Source organism: Berghia stephanieae, chromosome 9 (genome assembly GCF_034508935.2).
Source record: "Berghia stephanieae isolate SIO BIC M18660-M18661 chromosome 9, UCSD_Bste_1.3, whole genome shotgun sequence".
Taxonomy (NCBI): Eukaryota; Metazoa; Mollusca; class Gastropoda; order Nudibranchia; family Aeolidiidae; genus Berghia; species Berghia stephanieae.
The window spans coordinates 36,549,938-36,575,394 of NC_088368.1; the positions used below are offsets into that span (position 1 = coordinate 36,549,938).

At 35.7% G+C, this 25,457-nt stretch overlaps 1 protein-coding gene across 2 annotated transcripts in view; it reads left to right on the forward strand.

The window, feature by feature from the left end:
• Nucleotides 1–25,457, forward strand: part of LOC144980147 (pre-mRNA-splicing factor SYF1-like) — a 130,982-nt gene that overhangs the window by 99,355 nt on the left and 6,170 nt on the right. Inside the window, exons 1-17 of one of the 2 annotated variants that reach the window (XM_078927708.1) lie at nt 1,538–1,693; nt 6,055–6,203; nt 8,123–8,246; nt 9,000–9,197; nt 10,230–10,364; nt 14,961–15,125; nt 15,790–15,934; nt 16,451–16,523; nt 17,158–17,236; nt 17,950–18,069; nt 19,466–19,566; nt 19,892–19,967; nt 22,198–22,284; nt 22,523–22,636; nt 23,359–23,445; nt 23,904–23,979; nt 24,626–24,735. In XM_078927708.1, coding sequence (XP_078783834.1) covers nt 1,646–1,693; nt 6,055–6,203; nt 8,123–8,246; nt 9,000–9,197; nt 10,230–10,364; nt 14,961–15,125; nt 15,790–15,934; nt 16,451–16,523; nt 17,158–17,236; nt 17,950–18,069; nt 19,466–19,566; nt 19,892–19,967; nt 22,198–22,284; nt 22,523–22,636; nt 23,359–23,445; nt 23,904–23,979; nt 24,626–24,735 — 1,887 coding nt within the window. In that variant the 5' untranslated portion in view covers nt 1,538–1,645. Of the gene's footprint in view, nt 1–1,537; nt 1,694–6,054; nt 6,204–8,122; nt 8,247–8,999; nt 9,198–10,229; nt 10,365–14,960; nt 15,126–15,789; nt 15,935–16,450; nt 16,524–17,157; nt 17,237–17,949; nt 18,070–19,465; nt 19,567–19,891; nt 19,968–22,197; nt 22,285–22,522; nt 22,637–23,358; nt 23,446–23,903; nt 23,980–24,625; nt 24,736–25,457 lie in introns of those variants that run through there. The other variant, XM_078927709.1, reaches the window with a different exon arrangement.

Here is a 25,457-nt window from a genome sequence, read left to right on the forward strand (position 1 = left end):
AACTTTTATTGGCCTAAATATAGAATTTACAGTCGACCATGGACATCATGTAGTCTGATCAGTCACAGTCAATATCACGTGATTTTATTCATGATGGCAAAAGTAAGTTCAAATATGAAACGGAACGAAATATTATCTATACCGGATGTGTTGCTAATTTCCTCTTTGGAAATATTTTGTGTTGAAAGTATGAAGGCATGGTATCTTACCTGCCATCGTGTACTAGAGAGCTTGATGTTACCAGCACAAAATAACCGACTTAGTCACCGTCCTTGCAACGCCCTCCTCTAGACTAGTAGATCTAGTAGGTTTACATTAAATTGGGCCTTTGCCTATAGTCAGAGACTAAGCTCTAGCCCGCGTTCATGAAAACGGGTCATGATGTATCCTAATAACTAGTCTCAGACTAATTTTGAAGTTCGGCCTCGGCAAATGACTAAAACTTGGCCAAACGTAGCCCGAAGGTGCCGTTATTGTAGTCTTGGACTTGCTTGGTCAGCTCACATGAAATCCGATTTTTGTTCAAGTCCTTAACGAAAGCCAAGGACTAAGCGCTAGTCCGCGTTCATAAAAAAAACGGGCCCTGTATTGAAAACGGGTCAAAGGCGATGTGTACTTAAAGAAGGCACGACATTGCCGTCACTCAGCTCTTTATTTTGGTTTTAGGCAGCCATTTTAATTATTAGTTCTCACAAAATTAATTATGTCAATCAGACTATAAATGTTCAAGTTTACACCTATTTTTGTGTGTTGGTACGTTACATCTGGCTGACGGATGTTGTGAGTATTTTACTTACTGTGTTGTTTTTTGTTTGTTTGTGTTTTTGTTGTTTTGTTTTGTTTATCTTGCTTTTTGTTTTGTTCCAGCTTTGAACTAATTATACTTTTGATTATGGTGTGAAAATTTCATTAAAGAGCCCTTTAAAAAAAATAAAGACTCAACTTTTGCCGCAACTTTGTGCCACCAATAGATTTAGATATACACATTTTTATATTGTCACTTACAGCTTTATGCACTTACGAGTGACCGACAAAGCGTTGATCTCTATCTTTATCTAGATATCCACAAATATTATAAATCTCTATTTTTTTATTTTTTAAAAAATATTATTAGATACTCAAAACTCAGTTTATTTTGTGTTTATGTGTGTGTTTCTTTTTGTTTTGTTTTTTTGTATGTTTTTTTGTTTGTTTGTTTGTTTGTTTGTTTGTTTTTGTTTGTTTTTTGGTTTTTTTTTTGGGGGGGGTGGGGTGGGCACGCCAAAGGTTATACAAATAATTTATTGGATTCGCAGTGACGTGACCTTTTTTGTAGATCAGACAACCCAATTTGTTTTATTTCCTTTGTTATAAAGAATACATTTTTGGATCATTGTTGTAATGGAAAGCTCTCAATTCAATGATGGATATCATCCATTGTAATAATGTTCGAGCTCAAAATTGAGTTCGTTATCAGTAATTTTAGACCTGCAAATTGGTATACCTTAGATTCTAAGAGTAACGTAGTCATTATTCATTATGAACATTCACTTCATCCGTCACTCATTTTTTTTTGAAGGCCAATATTCTCTATGCTTCCGGCTTTCGCGGCATCACCTTACAATTAGAAACGAAAGTAGAAACGGAGTGAAAACGAAGGCTGAAAATGCCTATATCAGAGGCTGAACCTTCAATAAATCCTGATATTTTCTTTGTAAGTTATTGTTTTTGTCTTTGTATTCGCGCCAACTGACTGTGTGGCTTAACATTCGCTGCTGACAACTACAATATCAGGAGTGTATTCTTTGTTAGCTCCAATGCCAATATATTTGAATTTGTTTATTTTAATTGAATTTGAATTGTGCCACAAATTCAATTCCTGGCGTGAGAGTGAGAAAGAAACCAATAAGTCGTTATTGTTATGTGTGAGTGTGTAAGAGTCGGAAGTAGACCCAGTGTGAGAGAGTGAAGGCAAAGGACAAGAAAACGGAAGAAGAATGAAATAAACAGAAATGACCGGAATATGATTACAATTACAATATTTTCGGACAGAAACAATGCTGAGACAATGCTGTTATCGGCCAGGTACTCATTTTATACCTTAGTACGGTGAGAATGTGAGTAAAGAGCCTTTTCTAAGGACTGAACTATGCGCCGAGCAAGTGTGAGGAAGATTATTGTGATAGGTTTATGTTGTTGTAAGTGTTTTGTTATGATATGACTATCAGTGTCTCAATCGAGCTGTTGTGAGTAATCTTCATGTTGTGTTTGTTCACTGTGTCCCGCGTAAATGTGACATCGTGTCTACCCTATAAAAGCTCGCGACACCCTTCATTCTTTTCTCTTCGACACCAAGCTTGATTCTTACTACTTTGCATTCGTTGTATCTTTTCAGAGATCCGAGCCGCCATACTTTTGGTATGTTTTAAGAATTAGACTGTACCGGGACGATTCCCGATATGTGCTTTAGAGTAGGCAGTTTAGTGAGCAGCAGCAGTGGCAGTCAAATTTTGAACGAACTCGCCCATAGGAAAGTTGTGACTGGAAATTGCCTTTCGCAATTTTGGGGGGTTCAATTAAAGATGCATAACTTCGTTATAAAGAGGAATATCGCAGATATTTTGGTATCATTATTTTCGTCTTTCAATTTCCTTTTAAATGGTGCCAATTAAGGAAAAATCCATTAATAATTCCAGAAGTTATATGAAGTTAAAATTTGGCAATTTTCAAATGCATTTATTTTTTTATTTACCACGTGTGTTTTTAAAATTTAAACGCTTGTTTTTAGAATAACATCTAAACTTTATTCATGCCAAATTTCAGGGCTCTATATTTGTGCGCAGACACCTTTTAACTCTGCGCCGCAATGTCTTCTTTACATTATCTTTTCATCATTGCTGCCGGGCGATATCGATATTCATATCGATATTTTAAATTTAGTTATGTATTATGTTAAATTTAGTCCATAATATTTTCAGTACTATTATTTACTATGTTTTTATTTTGAAATACATACTTTCCAACTTTATTTATAGGCATTTTCTAGTTTTTGTTTTAAAAGTTCGTATATTTCTTCTCTTTGTGAAATCCGATATTAATAATATCGATATTTTAAAAATACCAATTGCTTTAATTTAATTTTATTTTACTTTGCCATCAAGTCATCAAGTTTCTTTCCCATATGTTTAGATATGTTTGTTATCATTTGTATCCATATTCTAAAGGCCTTAGCCTTAATAATTATTAAGGTAAGAAGTTCTATTAGTTTTGACACCCCCATACATTGAGAGAGAAAGGGTGGGGGGGGGGATAAAATTATATTAATTGTCAGTTCAAATGATGTAATAGCAATAAACCCAAAGTGGTTCAGCATAATTTTTTAAAGTATTAAAAGCCAGAACTTTCCTTCTAATTATAATAGGGAATCTGTTTCAATTTAGTTGAACTTTTTCAATCTACCATTTTATTTATATGCAATTAAATTGCCATAGGTAAAAATAAACTCATTATGTCATTACACAACATGTTTATATCTTTTCATTTAAATACTCTCAAACCCTTTTTTATTCTCTATGTGTTAATTAAAAGAGGGGAATTATTTGCAATTGTTTCAGTGAGATATTGGGGATAAATCCAAAAGTGATAGAGCAAATTGTTTCTTACGTCTAGCCGAGTTTTTGATTATGTAACATTTGCGTCATATTATGTAATAATGTGTTAATTTAACTGTTTATCTTCCTCTTTATTAATGTAAATGCATTGTCCTCGATAAGACGAACATTTTGGTATACAATATATATGATAAGAACTCAATATTGACTGTTTTAACCATTTTTTATTAACATCACGCGATTTCGGTCACAACTTTGCAATGGTAATTTTGGGGTAAAAACGGTCTGAAATTTCAGACTTTGAACTGCCGTAACTAAATTTCTAATCAAGATAGAAACAAAATTCAAACTGATTTGTAGTGTTGCCAGCTCTTTCATATGATATTGGTTTCAAGTGTGTGAGGTACATTTAAAATTTCTATTAAACTCCCTATTTAGAGCATTTTTAACCGTCCATATGTCCTCTACATATATGGAGAACACCCACTTCGTGGAGACTTTTTCTGAACTTTTTCCTTTATTTTACACATCGTGAACGAGATTGGGAAATCCGTTCACGATACAAGGCTCGAACCCAGGACCTTCCGATCGGAAAGCGACTGTCATAGTCATACCACAAGACTGCACAAATCTCTCTCTCTCTCTCTTCCATATTTTTTCCCTCAGCCAACCTTCGAACTTCATATTATAGATACAGAGTGTCTACGTACACGGTAACTTTAGGCAGCAGCAGATTGGGAGTCAAATTGTGACCCAACTCGCCCATAAGAAAGTTATGACTGGAAATTGCCGTTCGCTTTTACTAAAAGTTTCAATTAAAGATGCATATCTTCGTTATGAAGAGGAATATCGTAGATATTTTGGTATCATTATTTTCGTTACTAACCGGGCACCTAGCCTCAGGATCTACGTACACAGTAACATTTATACACGGTAACCTTGAATCTCGACTTTAATGGATTAAATTGTATTGTTTGATTTTTAAAAATAACACAGACCACACACACATACAGAGCGAGGTCCATCCATTGCTTGTATTGCAGCGGCAAACCAGTTACTGGAGCTACTGTGTACGTAGATCCTGAGGCTAGGTGCCCGGTTACTGTGTACGTAGACACTGCCTTATAAATATCACTTGGTAATAAAGAAATAATATAACAGTAAGTTAGGCTGATCGATTTAAGTTATAATTTTTTAAAGGCTTAATTTGAATTTGCTCTTTTGATTAAAGATGCTTATCCACAAGGTTGCTGTAATGCACACACTCTAGCTGGGTTTTTAGTATAAAAACAAATACCTCCTTTTGGCCAAAAGAGTTCATCATAATCTCTTGATATAGTGGACAGCATTATATTAGGGCTCTAAAATGTTTAATTGGAAATGACAATTTGTTAAATTCTATTTACAAAAAGTCAGTTTGTATGTAATGATCAGAATAGATGTGTTTTAGAAATTAGTAATATATTACATAATAGGTAAGTAACAATGAATAGCTACACCCAGCACAGTTTCCTCGAACTCATTCAAATGTCCCGATTTTTTCCTTATAATTCTTTGTTATCATTCCATTCCTTCCTCAAACTAATTTTTACCTCGAACAGAGTTTCCTCGAACTAATTTCACCCAGCTAACGTAAGAAAATTTATTAATTAATTACCTCAATTGTTTTTTATGCGCCCAGTGATTTTGACCTCTGATGTGACATTGGCATTTACTTATGCGTGTATCTGTCTACACTGCATGTGTGTGTATGCAGTATGATACACAAGCAGACACTCACAGCCACTGACACACACTCCATCATCGTTTTGCATAAAAGGCGCCTCTCTGCTTTTTCTTACCACTTTGCCATTAGTTCCAATTGCAATGCCAAGCACGATGATTATGGTTGGCTATCACGGTAAATGAATGTTGTAATACAGTACCCCCACCACCACCACCAACACACACACACACACAAACATCAATCCCTTGTAACATATCAATAAAGTAAATGATAATAAAGTTCTCTTTATTCATCCTCAAGCAGAAATTTGTCTTAGATTAGGGCCTGTTCCAAGGGAAGACTGGAATAACCCATGTGTAAGCCGCAGCACAGTGCCTAAAATTGAGCTACAGAGTGGTGGCTTGCTGAAAGCCACATAACATGGTTGAAATTCGAACTAGGTATCTTTCAGACACGAAGCAAAGACCAGTCCATTGAATTCTGAGGTTAATGTCGAGCTTTCACAACCAAAGAAAAAGATTGATGTAACAAGTGCTTTAAATAGTCTAAGTTTGGAACGGAGTGCCATGTTCTTGCTTTTCTATATATCTTTTATCAGTTTGCCATTGTATTTGTTGCCATTTCATTGGTGGTGATATTATTTAAAAGCATCTTAAATGCTGTAAAACCCCTGATACTATTTTAATTGAAAATCAATGATAATGGTTTCAATTTGCACCTTATATTTTGTTCCTATAGGAAGAGGAAGACCTTCCGTATGAAGAAGACATCCTTCGAAACCCCTACAATGTGAAATGTTGGTTACGATACATTGAACATAAGAAGAAGGCACCAAAGGCCCAGATCAACACAGTATATGAAAGGGCTTTGAAACAACTGCCTGGCAGGTTAGTCAATTTTCATCTTTCCTTCAGTGAAGGACAAACATTCCACAGTTTAGTTATATTATCCTGCATCTATTCATGTCCTGCCAATCCATGAACTTGAACCCATGGCTGATGGCAAAGACTCCTGGAGGCTCACTGTATATAGCAGCATTCAGTCCGGTGAGAGAAGAAGAGAGCATGTCCACTGGGAGGAGAAAAGACAAAGGGTAGCATTTGTGGCAGTCGGAGAAGCTGACATGGGCTCAACTGCAAGAACTGCTAAAGGATTTGCTGCTGTTTAGCCACAGCAGGCACTTCCATTCAACCACAACTGACCCAATTCCATTGTCTCCCGAGACAGACTGCCGATGTACAAGTAAAGTATTCTTTACAAGGATTACAGATAAACTCCAAGTGTTCTCAATAGGATTCATATTCGAACTGATACTTGGCTATGGCAATGTCTGAATATTGTGGTTTACATCATTGTAAGGAAAGCAATAAATGTAAATAAACAATAAGGTAACGTCATTGTCTCAAATTCCATTCAATAGCAATAACTAATGTTATTAGGCTACATGAAAACATCTGTAAAACACTTGGACCTGACTTGGACAATTCAGTTATATTTTCTGTGTTCACATGTTGTCAGCCTGATTTTGTGCTTCAATTTTAAACAGCTGTATCTTACATATTAATAGCCGTAAATGAATAAAATTTTCACCTTTCTTCTGGGAATTCATTCGTCTTTGAAATGATATGAAATACGAGAAAAATTAACAACAAAATAAAAACTAAACTTTCTTTTGGGTGGGAGTATATTTCTATTATTTAGGCATTTTAACAATCATACACATTAATTATACTGAAACATGTTAATCTGTTTCTTGACCTGGAAGTTCAAATGGAGAATTGAAAACAATATATCTGTCATATCAGATTTTTACATGGATTGTGGTCGTTGATTCTATTTATACAGTCTATAAATGGAGAGTTTATTCAGTAATTTTACTATCGATCATAATATTGCCACTATGGTCCAAATGTCCATTATCAGATTTAGTGCTAAGTATAGTTTTTGAAGGATTTTATGCATTTTCCCAAAATTGGCTCATTTTGGCTCTCCATTGTACACATTTACATGGGCTAGGATTACCAGCAGTGCAAATTCTTTTATCAAACAATTCAGATGCCCAACACACCTGAAATTTATATTCATCTGAAGGAATAGGTGAGGCATTGTGGTCTTGTGGTACGACACTCGCCTTTGGACAGGTCAGACTTGGGGTCGCTATGTCTTGTCCTACCTGTTAAGTGTTGCAAAGTGTCTTGTAAATAGCACATTTAGTGGATATTGGGCTTTATTAATGTTCAGGAAAGATCTTGCTTCCAAGGTTTGACACAGATATTTTTCTTTAAAATGATGTAAATATTGTTAATTTTTAACTTCTTTTTCTTTCTTTTTTTTTCTCCTATGGAGTCTAGGCTGGAATCTTTTATTTTCACCTTTTTATCGTCACATTTTCATGATATTGATACGATATTACAAACACTGCTGCTGTTGATTTCAATGTGGTATACATTTTATATATGTGATATAACTTTTGTATATTTATTTGTAACGTGCTTTGAGCTTTACACAGTGATGAAAATGCGAGATATAAGTGCCATGTATTATTAATATTATTATTATTATTATTATTATTATTAATTATTGTTATTATTATTATTATTATTATTATTATTATTATTATTATTATTATTATTATTATTATTATTATTATTATTATTATTTTATTATTATTATTATTTTTGTATTATTATTTTATTTTATTATTATTTTTGTATTATTATTATTATTATTATTATTAATATTATTATTATTATTATTATTATTATTAATTATTGTTATTATTATTATATTTGTTTTACTATTCCAGCTACAAATTATGGTACCAATACCTTAAAATGTTGAGAACCCAAGTGAGAGGGGTGTTGGTAACAGACCTGTCCTATGATGAAGTCAACAGTGCTTTTGAACGGTCCCTGGTCTTCATGCATAAGGTATGATTCTAAATGATGCTGTGCTTTTAGCTTAAGACGTTCACAATGTTTTGTCAGTCTGATATAACGTTTTTCCTTTAAAGCCATTCGTCCCACAGAGCCGGAGAGTTTATCCCAGTTTCTATAGCGTGAAACGGATGCACAATAGCAATTGTTTGCCATCCTTTGGATAGGATGCTAGTCTATCGCAAAGTGCTTTCCACCAAATCTAATAGACTCAGCTGCCCATTATTTATTGCTGGGTGAATAGGGTGTCAGGAAAAAAATCTTGATTGCACCTGGGATCGATCTTGGTCCCTTTGCTTGTGAAGCGAGTGCTCTACCAACTGAGCTATAGCTATATGTTTCGTACTATCTACAAAAAAATAATATGTTGGGATGACTAAGATCATGAAAATTGAACTAATAGCCAAAAATATCAGATTTGGGTTGAGTTTATATGTTTTATTGAGGAGAATCGATGTGATAATTTACAGTGCTGAAGGCCAAGACTTCCTGTTTTTGAGCGGTCTTAGAGTAATTATGTTTATTACCATCTGGTTAATCCTAATATGCCATTTTTAGACAATGGATCGATCATGTTTACGGATTACGAAAAACATTTTTAACATTATTGTATATTCTGTGCATTTCTATTCAGTGCATAGAGCAAAATATTATGTTGGTTTTATGTTTTAATAGATTGACAATAACAAAGTATGAATTTTTATGTGAATTTGAATTTTTATTTAAATTGTTTATCTGCTTTACCAGATGCCAAGAATATGGTTAGACTACCTCCATTTTTTGATAGACCAAGGTAAAATAACACGTACCAGACGCACTTTCGACCGCTGCCTGAGAGCGCTGCCCATCACACAACACAATCGCATCTGGCCACTCTACCTCAAGTTTGTCCGGTCACATGATCTGCCAGAGACCGCTGTCCGAGTGTATCGCAGATATTTGAAGGTGATTGTTTGTAACATTTGATTATAGTGCAATGTATCAGTGATTTTTTTCCCCCTTTAATATAATGAAATAGAATAATAAAATTCTCTTCTTCATTTCAATGGGTAGATCTAACTAGAAAAAGACTGAAACAGGTTGAGGGGTCAGCTAATGTGTAGACTTGATATCTTGCTCAAGGAAAAAAAATGGGATGATGGGAGTAGAGATGGCAACTGTATCTGCCACTTGATCCTCACCCCGTCCTTCTCTCCTTTGGTTGAGTCATTTATTGTAAAGATGTGCCTATTTTTGGCAAAAGTAATTCATTGTGGTGAGGTGAATATGAATTCAAAATAATCATGAAGTGTCCAGTTATTTAAAAAATTATGAGAAATCAAAAGAAAAGAGAAGTGCCAGATGTCTCAGTGTCCGTGCGTTCAGTCGCCAACCCATTTCTCTCTCAGCAGACAATGGGTGTCGCAGGTGGTTGGATGGGAGCATCACCCTTGAATCATATACCTATGATGTTCGCATGGGTGTACGATCCGATAGTGATGTCGTTTCTTCTTCTCTTTACTAGCTTATCCTGCTTCTTTGGTTTGTGATTGTATTTTTGACAGGGGATATTTTTTTTCCTGTAAATCCTCTGCCTGTTTGTTCTTGGTTATTTTATAATTTAGCTTATATCTTTAGGTTATGATTTTGATTGACATTTGTACTATTTTTGTTAGATTGCTTGTTTTTTTGTTTCAGCGGTCTCTCATATAACCTCAATTGTGTTGGAAGAGACCTAAAGCAACAAACAAACAAACAATGGGTGTCGCATCAGTTGGATTCTGGTTTTGGCTTCCAGACAAAGCAATATTTTTATTCTCTGGTTTTTTTTTTTTTGCTTGGCACATCTCTATTCTCTTTCACTCTCATCTGTGCTGAGGTGGAGAAAGTACAAAAATAAATGCTTCGGAGTTAAAGCACAAAGAATTATTTTTGGAATATTGAATTTTGATTAATGCCCTTTACTTCTTTACTTTATTTTTTTTCCCTTTTATATAGTTATCCAAAGAGGGATGTGAAGAGTACATTGGATATCTCATCTCCATCGACTGGCTGGATGAAGCAGCCCAACGAATGGCAGATGCTATCAATGACGAAACGTTTGTGTCAGTGGAGGGGAAATCCAAACACCAGGTTGGTTCACATCATAAAATAAGTAATCAAAGGGGGAAGTGGCAGGGAGGGGGGGGGGGGGGTTGCTCTTGCTGTCTCTTCTGTCCCCCTTTATCAGGGTTGCCAATTTTCCGTATATTTACGGAATTCAGTAGGGTAAAATCAGGTAATTTCGTCGTTTTTTCACTGTTTCACTTCTGGCCTGCCGTGAGAGGCCAATTTGCCAATTGGGCAACCCAACCAATGACAATAAGTTTACCTGGCCAATTAATTATTTTTTGGTGAAGTGTTAATGTAGATTTATATTGTATTTTATTCACAAAAGTCCTTTTAAAACGGCCACTGTTGTCGCGTACATTCGCCGCACGTCGGGGAACTTCGCCGCGAGATTTTGTACTTAGTTTTTCTCCTTACAAGACACTATGAGGAACATTTTCCATTTCTTAAACTCTTCTTGTCCTCAAATCTCTCTACATTATCCAATACTGCATATTAACACATATTTATTGGCACTTGAATCGAGTGTGATGATGTATGTATAGTGCCTTCCTGGGGATACATTACAATGCCAGTCACAAAATCATAGCCTGCTGCCCATCCATACCCGAGTCGACTGATTTGTGGTTGTTAAGCCCACTTACATATTTATCATTGGCTTTTCTTAACTTAGTTAGATTTTAGTGCTAACGCACAGCGTCTATTGCACACAAAAATCATCTTTGGAATAATTATAGTATGATGATAGTGATGTGCGACGAATTTACCAGAAAGTCTCGGTGAATTTACCCAAAATTATAGACTTTTGAAATAAAGTATTACAATTTTTAGAAATATTTTTCTGATGATAATATACACTGATAATGAAAATAAAATGGATATGGATGGCCACAAAGTCCATACAACATTGATTTTGTGACCAGGCCTTCACATTCAACTGCACAAACTAGGGGAACGTTAGTGTAGGGTTGTCGTTACAATAAAAAAGTCAAGGATGTCACAACATCTTGATTACTACACGTCATTTTGATGTGATATAACTCTAAAGATTTCTCATTTGCTTCCTTCAAACTAAAGCAATACGTACATTCACATCTTGTCTTTTGAATATGGACTATTCCAACGTGAGGGGTGTTCACCAAGTATTATTTCTTGGGGATGGATCATTGCCGTGAATTTCCCTGTCGGCAAACTTACCCGATTCTACCCTAAGTTTAAAAAAAACTTTGTATATTTTCTAATTACCTGGTGAATGCAAGAAAAAGAAGCTTTGATGGCTCAGACTCCAGTCTACAACCAATCACCTCCGTCTATTTAACACTAGGAAACAAGTATTAAGATAAGATCACTGTCTACCTATTTCTTTCCTAAACATTTATGTCATTTATCTAAAAGTAAATACGTAATGTCTTTTACTGGAGTCCAGTATACATATAGGCGTCGTTTTAGTTGTTTGCGTAAAAATTCAGTAACTTTTTGCCCCCTGAATTGACAACCCTGCTTTATCCTTTTCATGCTAGCTACTTTCCATCTTTTTGTTGTGGAATGAGACTTTTTGGATTTGTCAGAGGCCAGAATAAATAACAATGATGATATGGAGGCTTCAATAGAATTTACGAAAACAGGCGATGCGGACAGTTTGGGTTTCCCGCTTTTTTACAAGTTAATTTAAAAGGGTTCAGATAACAGCTTTATCATAAGACAAAAAGAGGCAATTACTGCCCATAGTTAAAAGGACCAGGTAGGAAGGCAGCTCAAGTCCCACAATATTAAAATGTGGTGAGCCAAGATGTACATGGAATAGAGAAAGAGGGGAAAAAACAAAGAAAGTGAGTAAACTAGAGGGCTCAACTTCTGTAAATGAACCAATCTTGGAATATATGAGTAGATAGGACGATAATTAGCTTAACAAATAATAACGTATGGTTTTAAAACAAAATATTTATTACGACTATACATACACCACCTTGACAACATACGAACATTTTTACATAAAAAGATGACATTTAAATGTTGTCTAACATAGACAGTCGCTTTCATTTCTAGCAGCTGAGATGTCCACAAACGCTCCCAACACTGGATACAAACTGAACTAAACTACACTGCAGTCCGCTTAAGATAAGCTCTTGGGGACCAGAAAAACAGTTTATTTTATTCAAAGCTCAAGGCAGGGTGTCCAGCGAGGTCGGATAAGTCGGATTTTTTACCTTAAGGTCGGATTGGTAGGAGAAAGTCGGATAATTGCACCCGAGGTCGGATTTTTTGCCGTGTCAAGCATTTTCCTCAAAACCACAAAATCACCATTATGTCTTATGTCATATTTTGACACCTGTGCTCAGTCTCGTGAAATTTGGTGACGGTCCCGTTTTTATGACGTCGGGCCAGACAGAATGGCACCAGATGTCACAATTGATACAGACGACCAGTGGTGTTCTTTGATTAGCTGGTTGATGGTTGAAGGGGAAGGGAGGGACACATGGGTCTGGATTTTTTTCTCCGTTGTAGGTGCCTATTGCCTTTTTAATACCCCCCCTCTCTCTCTCTCTCTCTCTCTCTCTCTCTCTCTCTCTCTCTCTCTCTCTCTCTCTCTCTCTCTCTCTCTCTCTCTCTCTCTCTCTCTCTCTCTCTCTCTCTCTCTCTCTCTCTCTCTCTCTCTCTCTCTCTCTCTCTCATAATCATCTGGTTATACAGAGATAATAATATTATATTATTAGAATAAAGCAATGGTGATTGGCTTAATTTACTCTTCTTTCTTTTTACCTTTGGGCTATGACTTTAAATTTGAGAGATTATTGGGTTGTATTTAAGCTGAATAACCACTATGTTTCGGTAACAAAGATATTGTAGCCTGTTTTATGAAGTAAAAATCAAAACAAAACAACACTTTCTGGCCTTTTATTTGAATAACATTATAGGCCTTTAACATGTGGAAAGGACAATTCATTAAATGTTTACAAAAAGTAAATTTATGTCTAATAATAAGAATGGATTTATACTACTTATAGTAATATATTAAATAATACTAATACAAAACTATGTTCCTGTTATTTTTACACTTTGCTTGTGTTTGATCTGTAGACGGAGACATTTTCCTCCTTTTTGACAAATTGCTATTATCATCACTGAATAAAAAACACTCACCAAAACCACTACATCAACATCTCTACCACCACTACTATTACAACCACCACCAACACATCATCATCCCTACCACCACCACTATTACTACAAATAACACCACATCATCCCTACCACCACTACTACTACAAATACCACCACATCATCATTCCTACCACAACTACTACAACCACCACCACACAATAATCTCTAAGACCACCACTACTACAACCACCACCACATCATCAACCCTACTACAACCACCACCACAGCATCATCCCTACCACCACTACTACTACAACCACCATCACATCATCATCTCTAAGACCACACTACTACTACAATCACCACCACATCATCATCCCTACCCCCACTACCACATCATCCCTACCACCACTCCTACTACAACCACCACCACACCATCATCACTAGCACCACTACCACTACAAATAACACCACATCATCCCTACCACCAGTACTACTACAACCACCACCACATCATCAACCCTACTACCACTACTACAACCACCACCACATCATCATCCCTACCACCACTACTACTACAACAACCACCACATCATCATTCCTACCACAGCTACTACAATCACTACTACCACATCATCCCTATCACCACTACTACTACAACCATCACATCATTATCCCTACTACAACCACCAAATGTTTAAATTACACTTTCAACTTTTCCACCGACTCGTGTCAGAAATTGATGCAAGACAAATTTTGGATCGCATCTCAGTAAATTTGAGTGAAATTCAAATTTATAGGTTATGGTCGCATGGATGGGTCATGATCTTCACGATGAAAAATTTCCTCCTTTTTTGTGACCAGTCATTCTCACCCCTGCTTTTAAATTGCTTGGTAGGATTTTTTTGGGGAGGTAGGATTTTTAAGTCTGATAATCTGCTGGACACCCTGCAAGGGGAACAACCCTTCAGTGATCCAAACATTTGTTTAATCTATTTGTTATCCTCCTTTAATAAATGCATTGTCCCCAGAAAGACAGCCCAGCTTCCTGTTAAGTTTGGCTAACTAAGAGTGACTTATTTTTCGACTATTATTTGTCATTTTTTCCTTGCTACAGGCATATGATAATCTCGTAAATGCTTGAAAAGGCAGAGTGAGAATTTTTTTAAAAAGGGTTTAGATGCTATCATCACTCCTCCCGTAATTGTGCGATGAGTGCCAGTCGTCTTGTTCTGATTACCGACTACCAAAGAGGAGACAAAATAATATTTTATCTCTTTGACCATAACACCCTTTATCAACAAAACATGATGAATGGAACACTAAAGACATTTGTCTTGTTTGCTTTTGGTCTAACTTCCTTCTATTCCCTCTTTGAATTAGTTCCCTTGTTTATTTGTTGTTTTTTTTACTCAAATGTATCTTAAAAACTCTTCCTCAAAAATCTTTTTCAAGCTCCACTTAAATGTTTAAATCCAACTCAAGAAATATTCTGTGTTCACATTTTCTTCCAACTAGTTGTGGAACCAGCTGTGCGAGTTGATTGCCAAGAATCCTGACAAAGTGACATCCCTCAAGGTGGAAGCCATCATACGCCAGGGACTCAAGCGCTACACGGACCAGATTGGAGTCTTGTGGAATTCCCTGGCTGATTATTACATCAGGGGAGGTCACTTTGAAAGGGTATGTCTAGAATGTGGGGTCAGCTAACTCTCAAATTTCAAGGGGAATTCCTAACTTCTAGCTACTTTCATGGTTTTGGCTTCAGTAATGATAAACTTCAGCGGATCTGCAGAATTCCGGGGTTTTAGGAATGTCTCAGAAATCTTCAGCTGATTTTGCCGTGTCAAGCATTTTCCTCAAAACCGCAAAATCACTGTTATGTGTCTTATGCATAGCACACTAGAGGGCTATGGTCTTATATCATAATTTGACACCTGTGCTCAATTTCGATAAATTGGGTGACAGTCCGATTTTTATGACATCAGGCCAGACAGAGTGGCACCAGATGTCACAATTGACACAGAAGACCAGTAGTGTTCCTTGATTAGTTGATGGTTGGAAGGGACGGGGAGGGACAAAAGGGTCTAGATTTTGTTCTCTCTGTTGTAGATGCCTAATGGCTTTTTAATTTCTCTGTTGCTTTTTTCATCACTACTAGAAAAAAAAAATCATCATCATCATAGTTGTTGATGTCATCATCATCTATATCATCATAATTCACATACTAGATCAGCCTAGAACTTTTCATTTATTTTATTTCTAAAAGAGTTGGCAGGTCTGGGGGGCATTGTTTGTTGTCAAAGTTCAAATTATGAAATATTTCATCAACCCATTCTCCCTGCAGGCCCGAGACATTTACGAGGAGGCCATTCAGACAGTGATCACAGTGAGGGATTTCACCCAAGTGTTTGATGCTTGTGCCCAGTTTGAGAAAGGCGTCATAGCCGACAAGATGGAGAGGATGGAGGAAGAAGGGAAAAATGAGAATGGTGAGTGACATTCACAAAAAAATAAGACTGTTTAAAATTCGTCCAGCCTCCTGCAAAGAAATTATTGAAATTGTAAGCTCATGTGGTGAATTTACTAAATACATTATTTGTCAGCAGAAATGAAACAGAAATTAAATCTATTTTAACTCAATCTATTGATATATATAAGGTATATATATATATCTATTTTAAATTTTCTATTTTTACACAAATTTATAATACTTAATATTAAATCAATTTACACATTTTATTACTTTTACATTATCCATACTTTTACCACCTAGTTATTTGCTAACTTATTATCATGTCTGTTCAACACGTCTGTACAAAAAATTTCCTATGGATGAATAAAGTATTATTATTGTTATTATTATTATCGATTATAATGATGATGATGTTCGTAATAATAATATTAATGATGGTGCTGATGATTATAATAATATTTCATAGATATTTTGAAAGACATTTCCTTAACTTATTAATTTATTTATATATAAATATTGACTACTCAACCAGATGATGTGGAGCTTGAAATGCGACTGGCCAGGTTGGAGGATCTCATGGACAGACGACCTCTTCTCCTTAACAGGTAGATGTTGGATTCAATTGATTAACTCTATTGTTTTACAATCATTTGATGATTTTTGGGGATTTTTTAAAAACTTTTTCTCGTTCAAATGCCATTAAAAAAAGTAAGACTCCACATAACAAAAGCAGTGATATTTAATGATTACATTATGCTATTTAATTCTTTGTAAAGTTAAATTGACTGTTTTAACTCACTCACTCCTAGAGATTTTTGCTACTTTTCAAAATTGGAAAAAAATGTGTTCAAAATGAGCATGTACATAGATAGTTTTGTTCAACTATCATTAACATGTAAAATCTAAACACATTAGCTTTGATACTACGCCTATAATTTGTCTCAGAAAAATGTCATGAATAGGCATGGGGTATAAGTAACCCCAGGTATACTATGGATATAGTCGGTATTGGGCTTGAGTGAGTTAACGTTTTGTGAAAGATTTCTTTCCCTCTATTGAATGTGTTGCATATGTAACACAGCATAATTTTGTTGAGAGGACTTTCCATATTATGACAGGAAAATTGTATATGCCATGAATAAGAGCTGGGGAAAAAAAAAAATAAATAAATAAAAACCTCATTTAGTAATAATGTGTCATGATACGTATGCAAATAATTTTTTTTCATTATGTCTACAGTGTCTTGCTTCGACAGAACCCTCACAATGTTCACGAATGGCATAAAAGAGTTACATTATTTGAGGGGAAGCCTAGGGAGGTGAGAAAACGCCTTTTTAAAAACATTTCTCTTTGTGATGTATCTTTTTCATAGTGTTCTCAAAATAATGCTCATCCACTTCCCACAACACAATCCCTTGAGCAGTAGTCTTTCAGAGCCAATACACTCACCGTACTCAGGTGTAAAATGAGTAACTGCCCGTTAATAGCGTTGTCTCTGTCCGAAAAAAATTATAATATCGTCCTACATGTTAAATGTTGCTGTTGACCAGGGACCTCTTGTAAAGGGCTTTGATTATGTTTAGTGGATATTGCACTTTATAAAAGTTCAATTAAAATTTTTTTTGTTGTTGTTGGTGGTGGTGAGGGACCCCTTGTAAAGGGTTGTGAGTATGGTTAGTGGCTATTGCACTATATTAATTCTCAAGTTTGTTTGTTTTTTTTTTTTTGTTTGAAATTATTTTATATTTGTGGGAAAATGATTTTTGGCCAAACTGAACTCGAATTAATCAATTCTTAAGGATTATACAATTAATGGTGGGAATCGCACATTTTTTGGTTGATTCAGAATTTTTTATTTCTTCAAATTCGGAATTAATTCAAAATTTTTTGTTAGTTATATATGATGTCAGTTGTGAAACTCTCAATATGTTATATCAGCGTAATCAGAAATTTATCTATTTTTTTATTTGTTTTAAGAGGGTTAGATATTTCTGCTCTATCCTTTTGTCATTTTTTAAAAACATTTGTCAGATCATCAACACATACACGGAGGCTGTTCAGACAGTGGACCCCAAGATTGCCTCAGGCAGACCTCACACACTGTGGGTGGAGTTTGCCAAGTTTTATGAAAACAACAGTCAGATTGAAGATGTAAGATTATAGCTCACTGTTTGTCTTTAAGATAAGATCACTCGCTATTTTCTCTTAGTGATGCAATGCCACTCAGTGTTGGGAGCCACTGAGTTGGAGTTGACTTGAGACATCCTGTTATTATTCTCATTGATTCTCTTAATCAGATGTTTACATATGGGTTCCTCATCTAAACAGGGGCATAGTATTCTCCCACACTGTAGCACAGTGCCAAAGCAGACGTTCTCAGTACCTGTGGTGAGGCTCCCCAGGTGGTACGTGTGAGTCTTGTCATCAGACTGTTTCTTTTTGCCCCAAAGACTTAATTTTGCCTCGCTCACATCAAAATTGGAACATCTGAGCTGCATCAAACAAAATCTGAAGGAAAAAAAAAAGACTTTTAATCTTGCCTCTAACATTGATAGTGACGTTTATGCTGAAATTCAGATTTAATGATAAAAAGAATAGGTTTGGGTTTTTGTGTGTGGCAAGTCTGCTTCACCATCTTCTGTGGAAATGTCATACATTTATGCCTATAAATCATTGACTCACATTACATCACTAAATTTAACAAAATTTCAGTATTCTATAGATAGTATGTGCTTGGCTAAGAAGCTCACAACATTGCCATCCGGAAGTGTAACTGACCAATGCACAAAACTATGTGTATCCTTGAACGTCCATAGTCTGGTTAATACAGTTTAGTGAGAATTACTCATAAACGTGGATGGCAAAAAGCAATAACAAAGACCTGAATGACATCAAACTTAATACTATTTGTTATGAATTGTCATAGATATAAGTACAATTGAGGGTCTCGATAGCTCAGTCATTTGAGCATTTGCTTCGCACACAAAGGAACTTGGGTGAAGTCGTGATTTTTTCTGACACCCCTGTCCATCCAGCAGTGATTGAGTAGCAGGATCTGCTAGATATGGTGGGAAGTACTTTGCGATAGACTAGCCTCCCATCGAAAGGGTAACATTCAATTTCTATTGTCTGTTTCACACTATAGAAACGGGAATAAACTCTGGCACCTTAGGCCTTGTGGCTCTAAAGGTTAAGTACCCTGCAGTACATCTGTGCGGCTATGTGGTCTTGTGCTATAACACTTGCTTTCAGATTGGAAGGTCCTGGGTTCGAGCCTTGCTCGATGTATGGTTGAGTTCTTGGAAAAGGCTCTTTACTCACATTCTCTCACTTTACTCAGGTTTAAAATGAGTACCTGGCTGTCAACAGCATTGTCGAAAAAATAATTGTAATATCGCCTATCAGACGTCATGTCTTATTCTACATGTTATGTGTTGTTGTTGGTCAGGAACCCTTTTTAACGCGCTTTGAGCATGTTTAATGGATATTGCGCTTAATGAAAGCTCAATACATTCGCTTGTTAATTTTTGTTTATTTGTTTCCCCAGGCTCGTATAGTGTTTGAAAAAGCCACCCAGGTTGCCTACAAACATGTGGATGATCTAGCCTGTGTCTGGTGTGAATGGGCAGAGATGGAGATCAGACATGAGTATGTCCTCTATTAAATTGGCTTTGATTTATTTCTGTGTCAGAAATGATAGAGATTTAATGAATTTTATTCAACAGCTTTTGGGATTCCGATAGCAGACCTCTCTACTACTAAGAAAAAATCTTAAAATTATGAAATTTTAGCTCCAATTTCAGAACTTCATGAGCATTTTTGAGTCATTAAAACTTATTAAAAATTGATGTGAGAGCACATTATTTTTATTAAGTCTTTTACCCCTCTGTGTCTTTTTTTTTTGTTTTATTCCTGTTGATGATGTCCATTGATTTGTTAATTATGTCCGTTGATTTATTTTCTTCCATTCCAGCAACAGCGACGAAGCCTTGAAGCTGATGCAAAAGGCAACGACTCCATTGAAGAGACAAGTCGCCTACCATGATGAGGTAATTGTTGAGATTAGATTAATTTTTCATCTGAGTACATGGCCTTAACTCTTAGAGTTTAAGCTCAATGGCTTCTGTATAAAGCAACAATATCGTTATTATGATCATCATAAAAACGTGAGCTTTTATATAGCGCAATATCCACTAAACATACTCAAAGTGCTTTACAAGAGGTCCCTAGCCTGCAGCAACACTTAACATATAGAATGAGACATGGCACCAGTTTGGCGTAAGTAAAATTTTTTTTTATAGGACAGAGGCAACACTGTTAATGACCAGATACATATTTTACACCTGAGTACGGTGAATTAAGAACCTTTTCCAAGGACTCAACTTGTCGCTCAGAGAGGGACTCGAACCCAGGACTTCCCAATTCAAAGGCGAGTTTCATATCACTAGACCTCATAGCTGCACCAAGTCACCATCATCATGACTTCAACACTGATAACTGCAAAAACGACCATTCTTTATTATTATCAAGTTGTACAATGAATGATATATGTAAATGAAGGAATGAATTTATGTTCTTGTCTGAGATTATAATTTCTTAATTGACTACGGATTCTCATCCTCTCACATCTCTGAATCACTCAGTATATTTTAACAACTCTTTTCACAATAAGGAAAAAAAATTCCAGGTATTTGAGTCTTGTATTCCAAGGTCTTGTTATTTCTGATCCCGTTAAACATGGAACATAGAGCATTATAAATTTCATAAGTAAAAATATCTAACTTTCAGGCACATGTCTCATCCTACATGTTAAGTGTTTTTGTGCGGCTATGTGGTCATGGCAGTATGATACTCGCTTTTGGATTGACGGCCCTGGGTTCGAGCCTTGCTCGGCGCATAGTTGATTCCTTGAAGAAGGCTCTTTACTCACATTTTCTCACCGTACTCAGGTGTAAAATGAGTACCTGGTTGTTAACAGCATTGTCTCTGTCTGAAAAAATTGTAACATCGCCTAACAGGCGTAATGTTGCTGTTGGCCAGGGACCCCTTGTAAAGCGCTTTGAGCACGTTTGGTGGATATTGCGTTATATAAAAGCTCAAATTTTTAAATTTACAATTAAACTATACAATGTTAAGTATAGTGTTCTAAAATTCCCTAAATTCCTGGTAAAAATTGTCATGATGGTATGTATTCAAAAAGAAAAATTGGGTAGCAGACACTTGTGTATGTATTATAAATATCTGAAAAGTGTGTATGAAATAGTACCAGATAAAGCAAGAAATAAAAATACAAGAAAAAAATACTAACCTAAAAAATTAGCCTGGGGATCGAACCAGATCTACTGATCAGGAGGTCTTGAGTTTGATATACGGTCTAAAAAAAGGGTAAGTATCGAATTGTAAGATTGAATTTATTAGATGAAGACAGATACGGTGGACGTTTCGAGTTTCCCCTTTTTTCAACAGAAAATGATGAATGAAACACTAAGGACGAAGAGATATCTCTAGTGTTTCATTCACTGTGTTTTGTTGAAACAGGGGAAACCCTAAGCATCCACAGTTTCTGTCTTCGTCTAGTAAATTGAATCTTACAATACAATATTAATCGTTTTTTTCTTTGAGCTTCAAGCAGCAACATTTTCATTATTTGATATATAGTCTACGAATAATGATTTAAAAAACAAAATGTTGATGTTTGTTTTGTTGTATTTTTCTTTCTTACTTTGTCTGGCACTGTTTCATACACTCTTTTTCAAATTTTTATTCTAAGAGACATAAATAATCTATTATTACACAAAAGAGATAAACTTCATCTAAGTCATGAGATTTCAACATATGTTATATGTGTCAGTGTTATAATCAGTCGGAAGGTGAAAATTTTGGATTACATATTTTTGCATTTTCTGAAAGAATATTCTCCCCAGAGCTTTTAAATCTTTATGTGAAGTAAATCGGGTGATTTTTCACGAAGTTATGGTCAGATGTATGGGAAAGGTATCCAGCAACTTTTCTCAAATTTCATACTTTTTCAGCTTGACTAGTTGTAAAAAATATTTAGAAGTGAAATTAACCTTTGATATATCCCGAAGATGTACAAAAAGGGTTGTTTTAATCATTTATGACAAGAATTCTTTTAAGATAAAAATTGGCCTTCTAACTAAACTTGCCAATATCTCAGTTCAAACCTTTTCACCATCTGACTAATTATGTCATTCACTGTAACATATTTGTAATGTGTTGCTATCATTATATCCGTCTAATCTTATCTTCATGACACAGACAGAGACAGTACAAGCCAGAGTTCACAAATCACTTAAAGTTTGGTCCCTCTATGCAGACTTGGAGGAGAGTTTTGGTACATTTAAGGTAAAATACTTCGATTACATGTTATATATGCTTACTTACTTAGGCTTTTCACTCACCATCAGCATAGACCATCAATAATATTCATCCACCAGACACGATTCTGGGCTACCCTCTTCACATCTTTTCATTTTATCCCTTATTTAATTCTTTGAGCTTCAAGCAGCGACTATTTACATGTTAAAAAGATAAATGTTTATCACAATAACCAAAGGTTTTGATTTCCATCTGTTTTTCACAGACATGCAAGGCTGTCTATGATAGAATAATAGACCTGCGAATCGCCACACCTCAAATCATCATGAACTACGCCATGTTCTTGGAGGAGAGCAACTACTTTGAGGAAGCCTTCAAGGTAAGTCATTATTTTTATGTACTCGATCTAGACTTGCCAATCTTCCTGGATTCACAATTCTGTTCCTTCCTTCCCGGTTTTTGATTGAATTTTCTCAAAATCTCAACCTTTGAATTTGCTAATTATTTTTGGAATTAAATTGCGAAGCACGATTTTTGACAGCTTCCAATTCCTGCTTAGATTGCTCTGTATTCTGCATTATTTACTTCCAGCCCTTCTGGTGTGATGATCTCACCACAATGGGTATTCAAAGCTTGTGTTGGATTTTTTTATTTTTTTTAATTACTGATTTTAAGGATTTCCTCTCAATTGTGATTTTAATACATACCCCACACATCTAGTCATATTTCCCTTTTTTTTCTTCTGTTTGCACAATATCTTTGATTATCCAAGGTTTTTAATAAATACCCAACCATCTAGTGCGACTATGTGGTCTAGTGGTATGACGCTCGCTTTCAGAGCGGAAGGTCCTGGGTTCGAGCCTCACTCAGTGCATAGTTGAGTCTTTGGAAAAAACTCTTTACTTACTTTCTCTCACTGTACTCGGGTGTAAAATGAGTTAACAACGTTGTCTTTGTCCAAAAAAAAATGTCATGTCTCGTCCTACATATTAAGTGTTGCTGTTGGCTAGGGACCCCTTGTAAAGCGCTCTGAGCACTTTTAGTGGATATTGCACTATATAAAAGCTCAAGTTTAGTCATATTTCCCTTTTATTTTTCCAGGCATATGAGAAGGGAATTGCGCTGTTCAAGTGGCCAAACGTGTACGACATATGGAATACGTATCTAACTAAATTCATTGAAAGATATGTAAGTATTTTGGTGTTGAGTTATGGTTATTCCACTTATAGGCATGAATCGATAAACCTCTCTGTACGTGATAGGAGAACAGTATTTCTAAGACTGTTTCCTGACATAATTGCTTTTCTTCCTCCTTCTCTCTCTCTCTCTCTTCCTCTCTCTCTCTCTCACTCTCTTTCTCTCTCTCTCTCTCTCTCTCTCTCTCTCTCTCTCTCTCTCTCTCTCTCTCTCTCGCTCTCTCTCTCTCACACCCTCCCTCTCTCTCTCTCTCTTCTCCTTTCTTCTCTCTCTCTCTTTCTCTCTCTGTGTCAGCTTTATTCTATTTGATAAAATAGAAGATCTTAAGCATGTCAAAAATGTTCCATCCATTTCGAAATAATACTATAATTTACATTTATTTCCTTTGACTTCCTCATCTATTTCATCTTTGACTTCCTCATCTATTTCATGCACATTTCGTGTTCCAGGAAGGCACCAAGCTAGAGAGGTCGAGAGATTTGTTTGAGCAGTGCCTTGAAAATTGTCCTGACAAATATTCCAAAGGTAAATTTTCATTACCCTTCTCTGCAATACTGTGCACTGACAAAAATTTAAAAAAAAATAAAACTCTTTAAATCAGATCTACCACTGCCACCTCCCCTATTATATCTCAGTTTATATATTCTATGTGTTGGCTTGGGACTCTGTTCAAAGCACTTTCAGCACAGTTAGTGGATACTGCACTATATACAAGGATATGCCAAAAGGTCGTAACAAGGTTGTAACATTTGCCACAAAAGTAATCCAATAATAAGTTGTTTGGAAAAACGTAGGAGACAGTTCGTTTTCATCAATTTCTACTAGTTGTAGAAAGTAAGATAAACCAAAATCTGGTGATCTAATTCTAGTAAATTTGTAGAGAGTATTTTTAAGGTTAATAAAAGGTGTGGACAGAGTATCTACAATTTCCCCACTTTTTCAACACTTTAAAATGCTATAACTTCCATGATTTTGATGCTAGATCTTCCATTTTTGGTGAATTTTTCATTATTCACAGGAAGTGATGAAAGCGGGTTTTTTTTGCTTAGTTTTTCCAAATAGCTAAGTATTGTCACAAAAACTGAATTTTAAAAAAAGCTGAATGCTCAAGGTTTTTTTTTAGCTCTAATATCATTTTCATGCATTTCTCATTGTACGATGTTTATTGTAGAGATCTTCCTGCTGTATGCCAAACTGGAAATGGAACATGGCATGGCCAGACATGCAATGGCGGTCTATGACAGATCTACACGTGCTGTGTTGCCAGAGGAACAATATGAGGTAACACATTATCATGATCCCCTTGTCTTTTAATTGCAGATTTGCTATTTGTGTGTGTTTTTTTTTATTCTTGGGGGTAGGGAGGGGGGGGGGGGGGGGGGGTTCTTATATGGGTGAGAATTTATCTGATGAACTAATTCTTTTAAGCAATAGTATTTTATATTGACATGTAAATGTGTGTAAGTGTACATGATAGTGATCTTTTTAATTTGAATCCTGTTATAGTGCAATATTTATGCTTGTCAATGTATGATGTTTTATTATTTTCATTGTGAATTCCATGCTTGATATCATTTTGTTCAGCAAAGCAAGCTTTGACTATAACAAAACTGTTTCTTTAAATTTTGTGATGGAATAAAACAAATGTGAATGAGAAAAAATGTTGGTGCGGCTATGTGGTCTTGTGGTATGACACTCGCTTTTGGATCGGAAGGTCCTGGGTTCGAGCCTTGCTTGGCACATAGTTGAGTCCTTGGAAAAGGCTGTTTACTCTCATTCTCTCACTGTACTCAGGTGTAAAATGAGTACCTGGCCGTTAACAGCGTTGTCTCTGTCTGAAAATTTTTTAAATTGTAATATCGCATTACAGGCGTTGTGTCTTGTTCTACATTTTCCATGTTACTGTTGGTCAGGGACCCATTGTAAAGCGCTTTGAGCACATTTAGTGGATATTACGCTATATAAGAGCTCCATTTAAAAAAAAAAAAGAGGGCTCAGAGCTA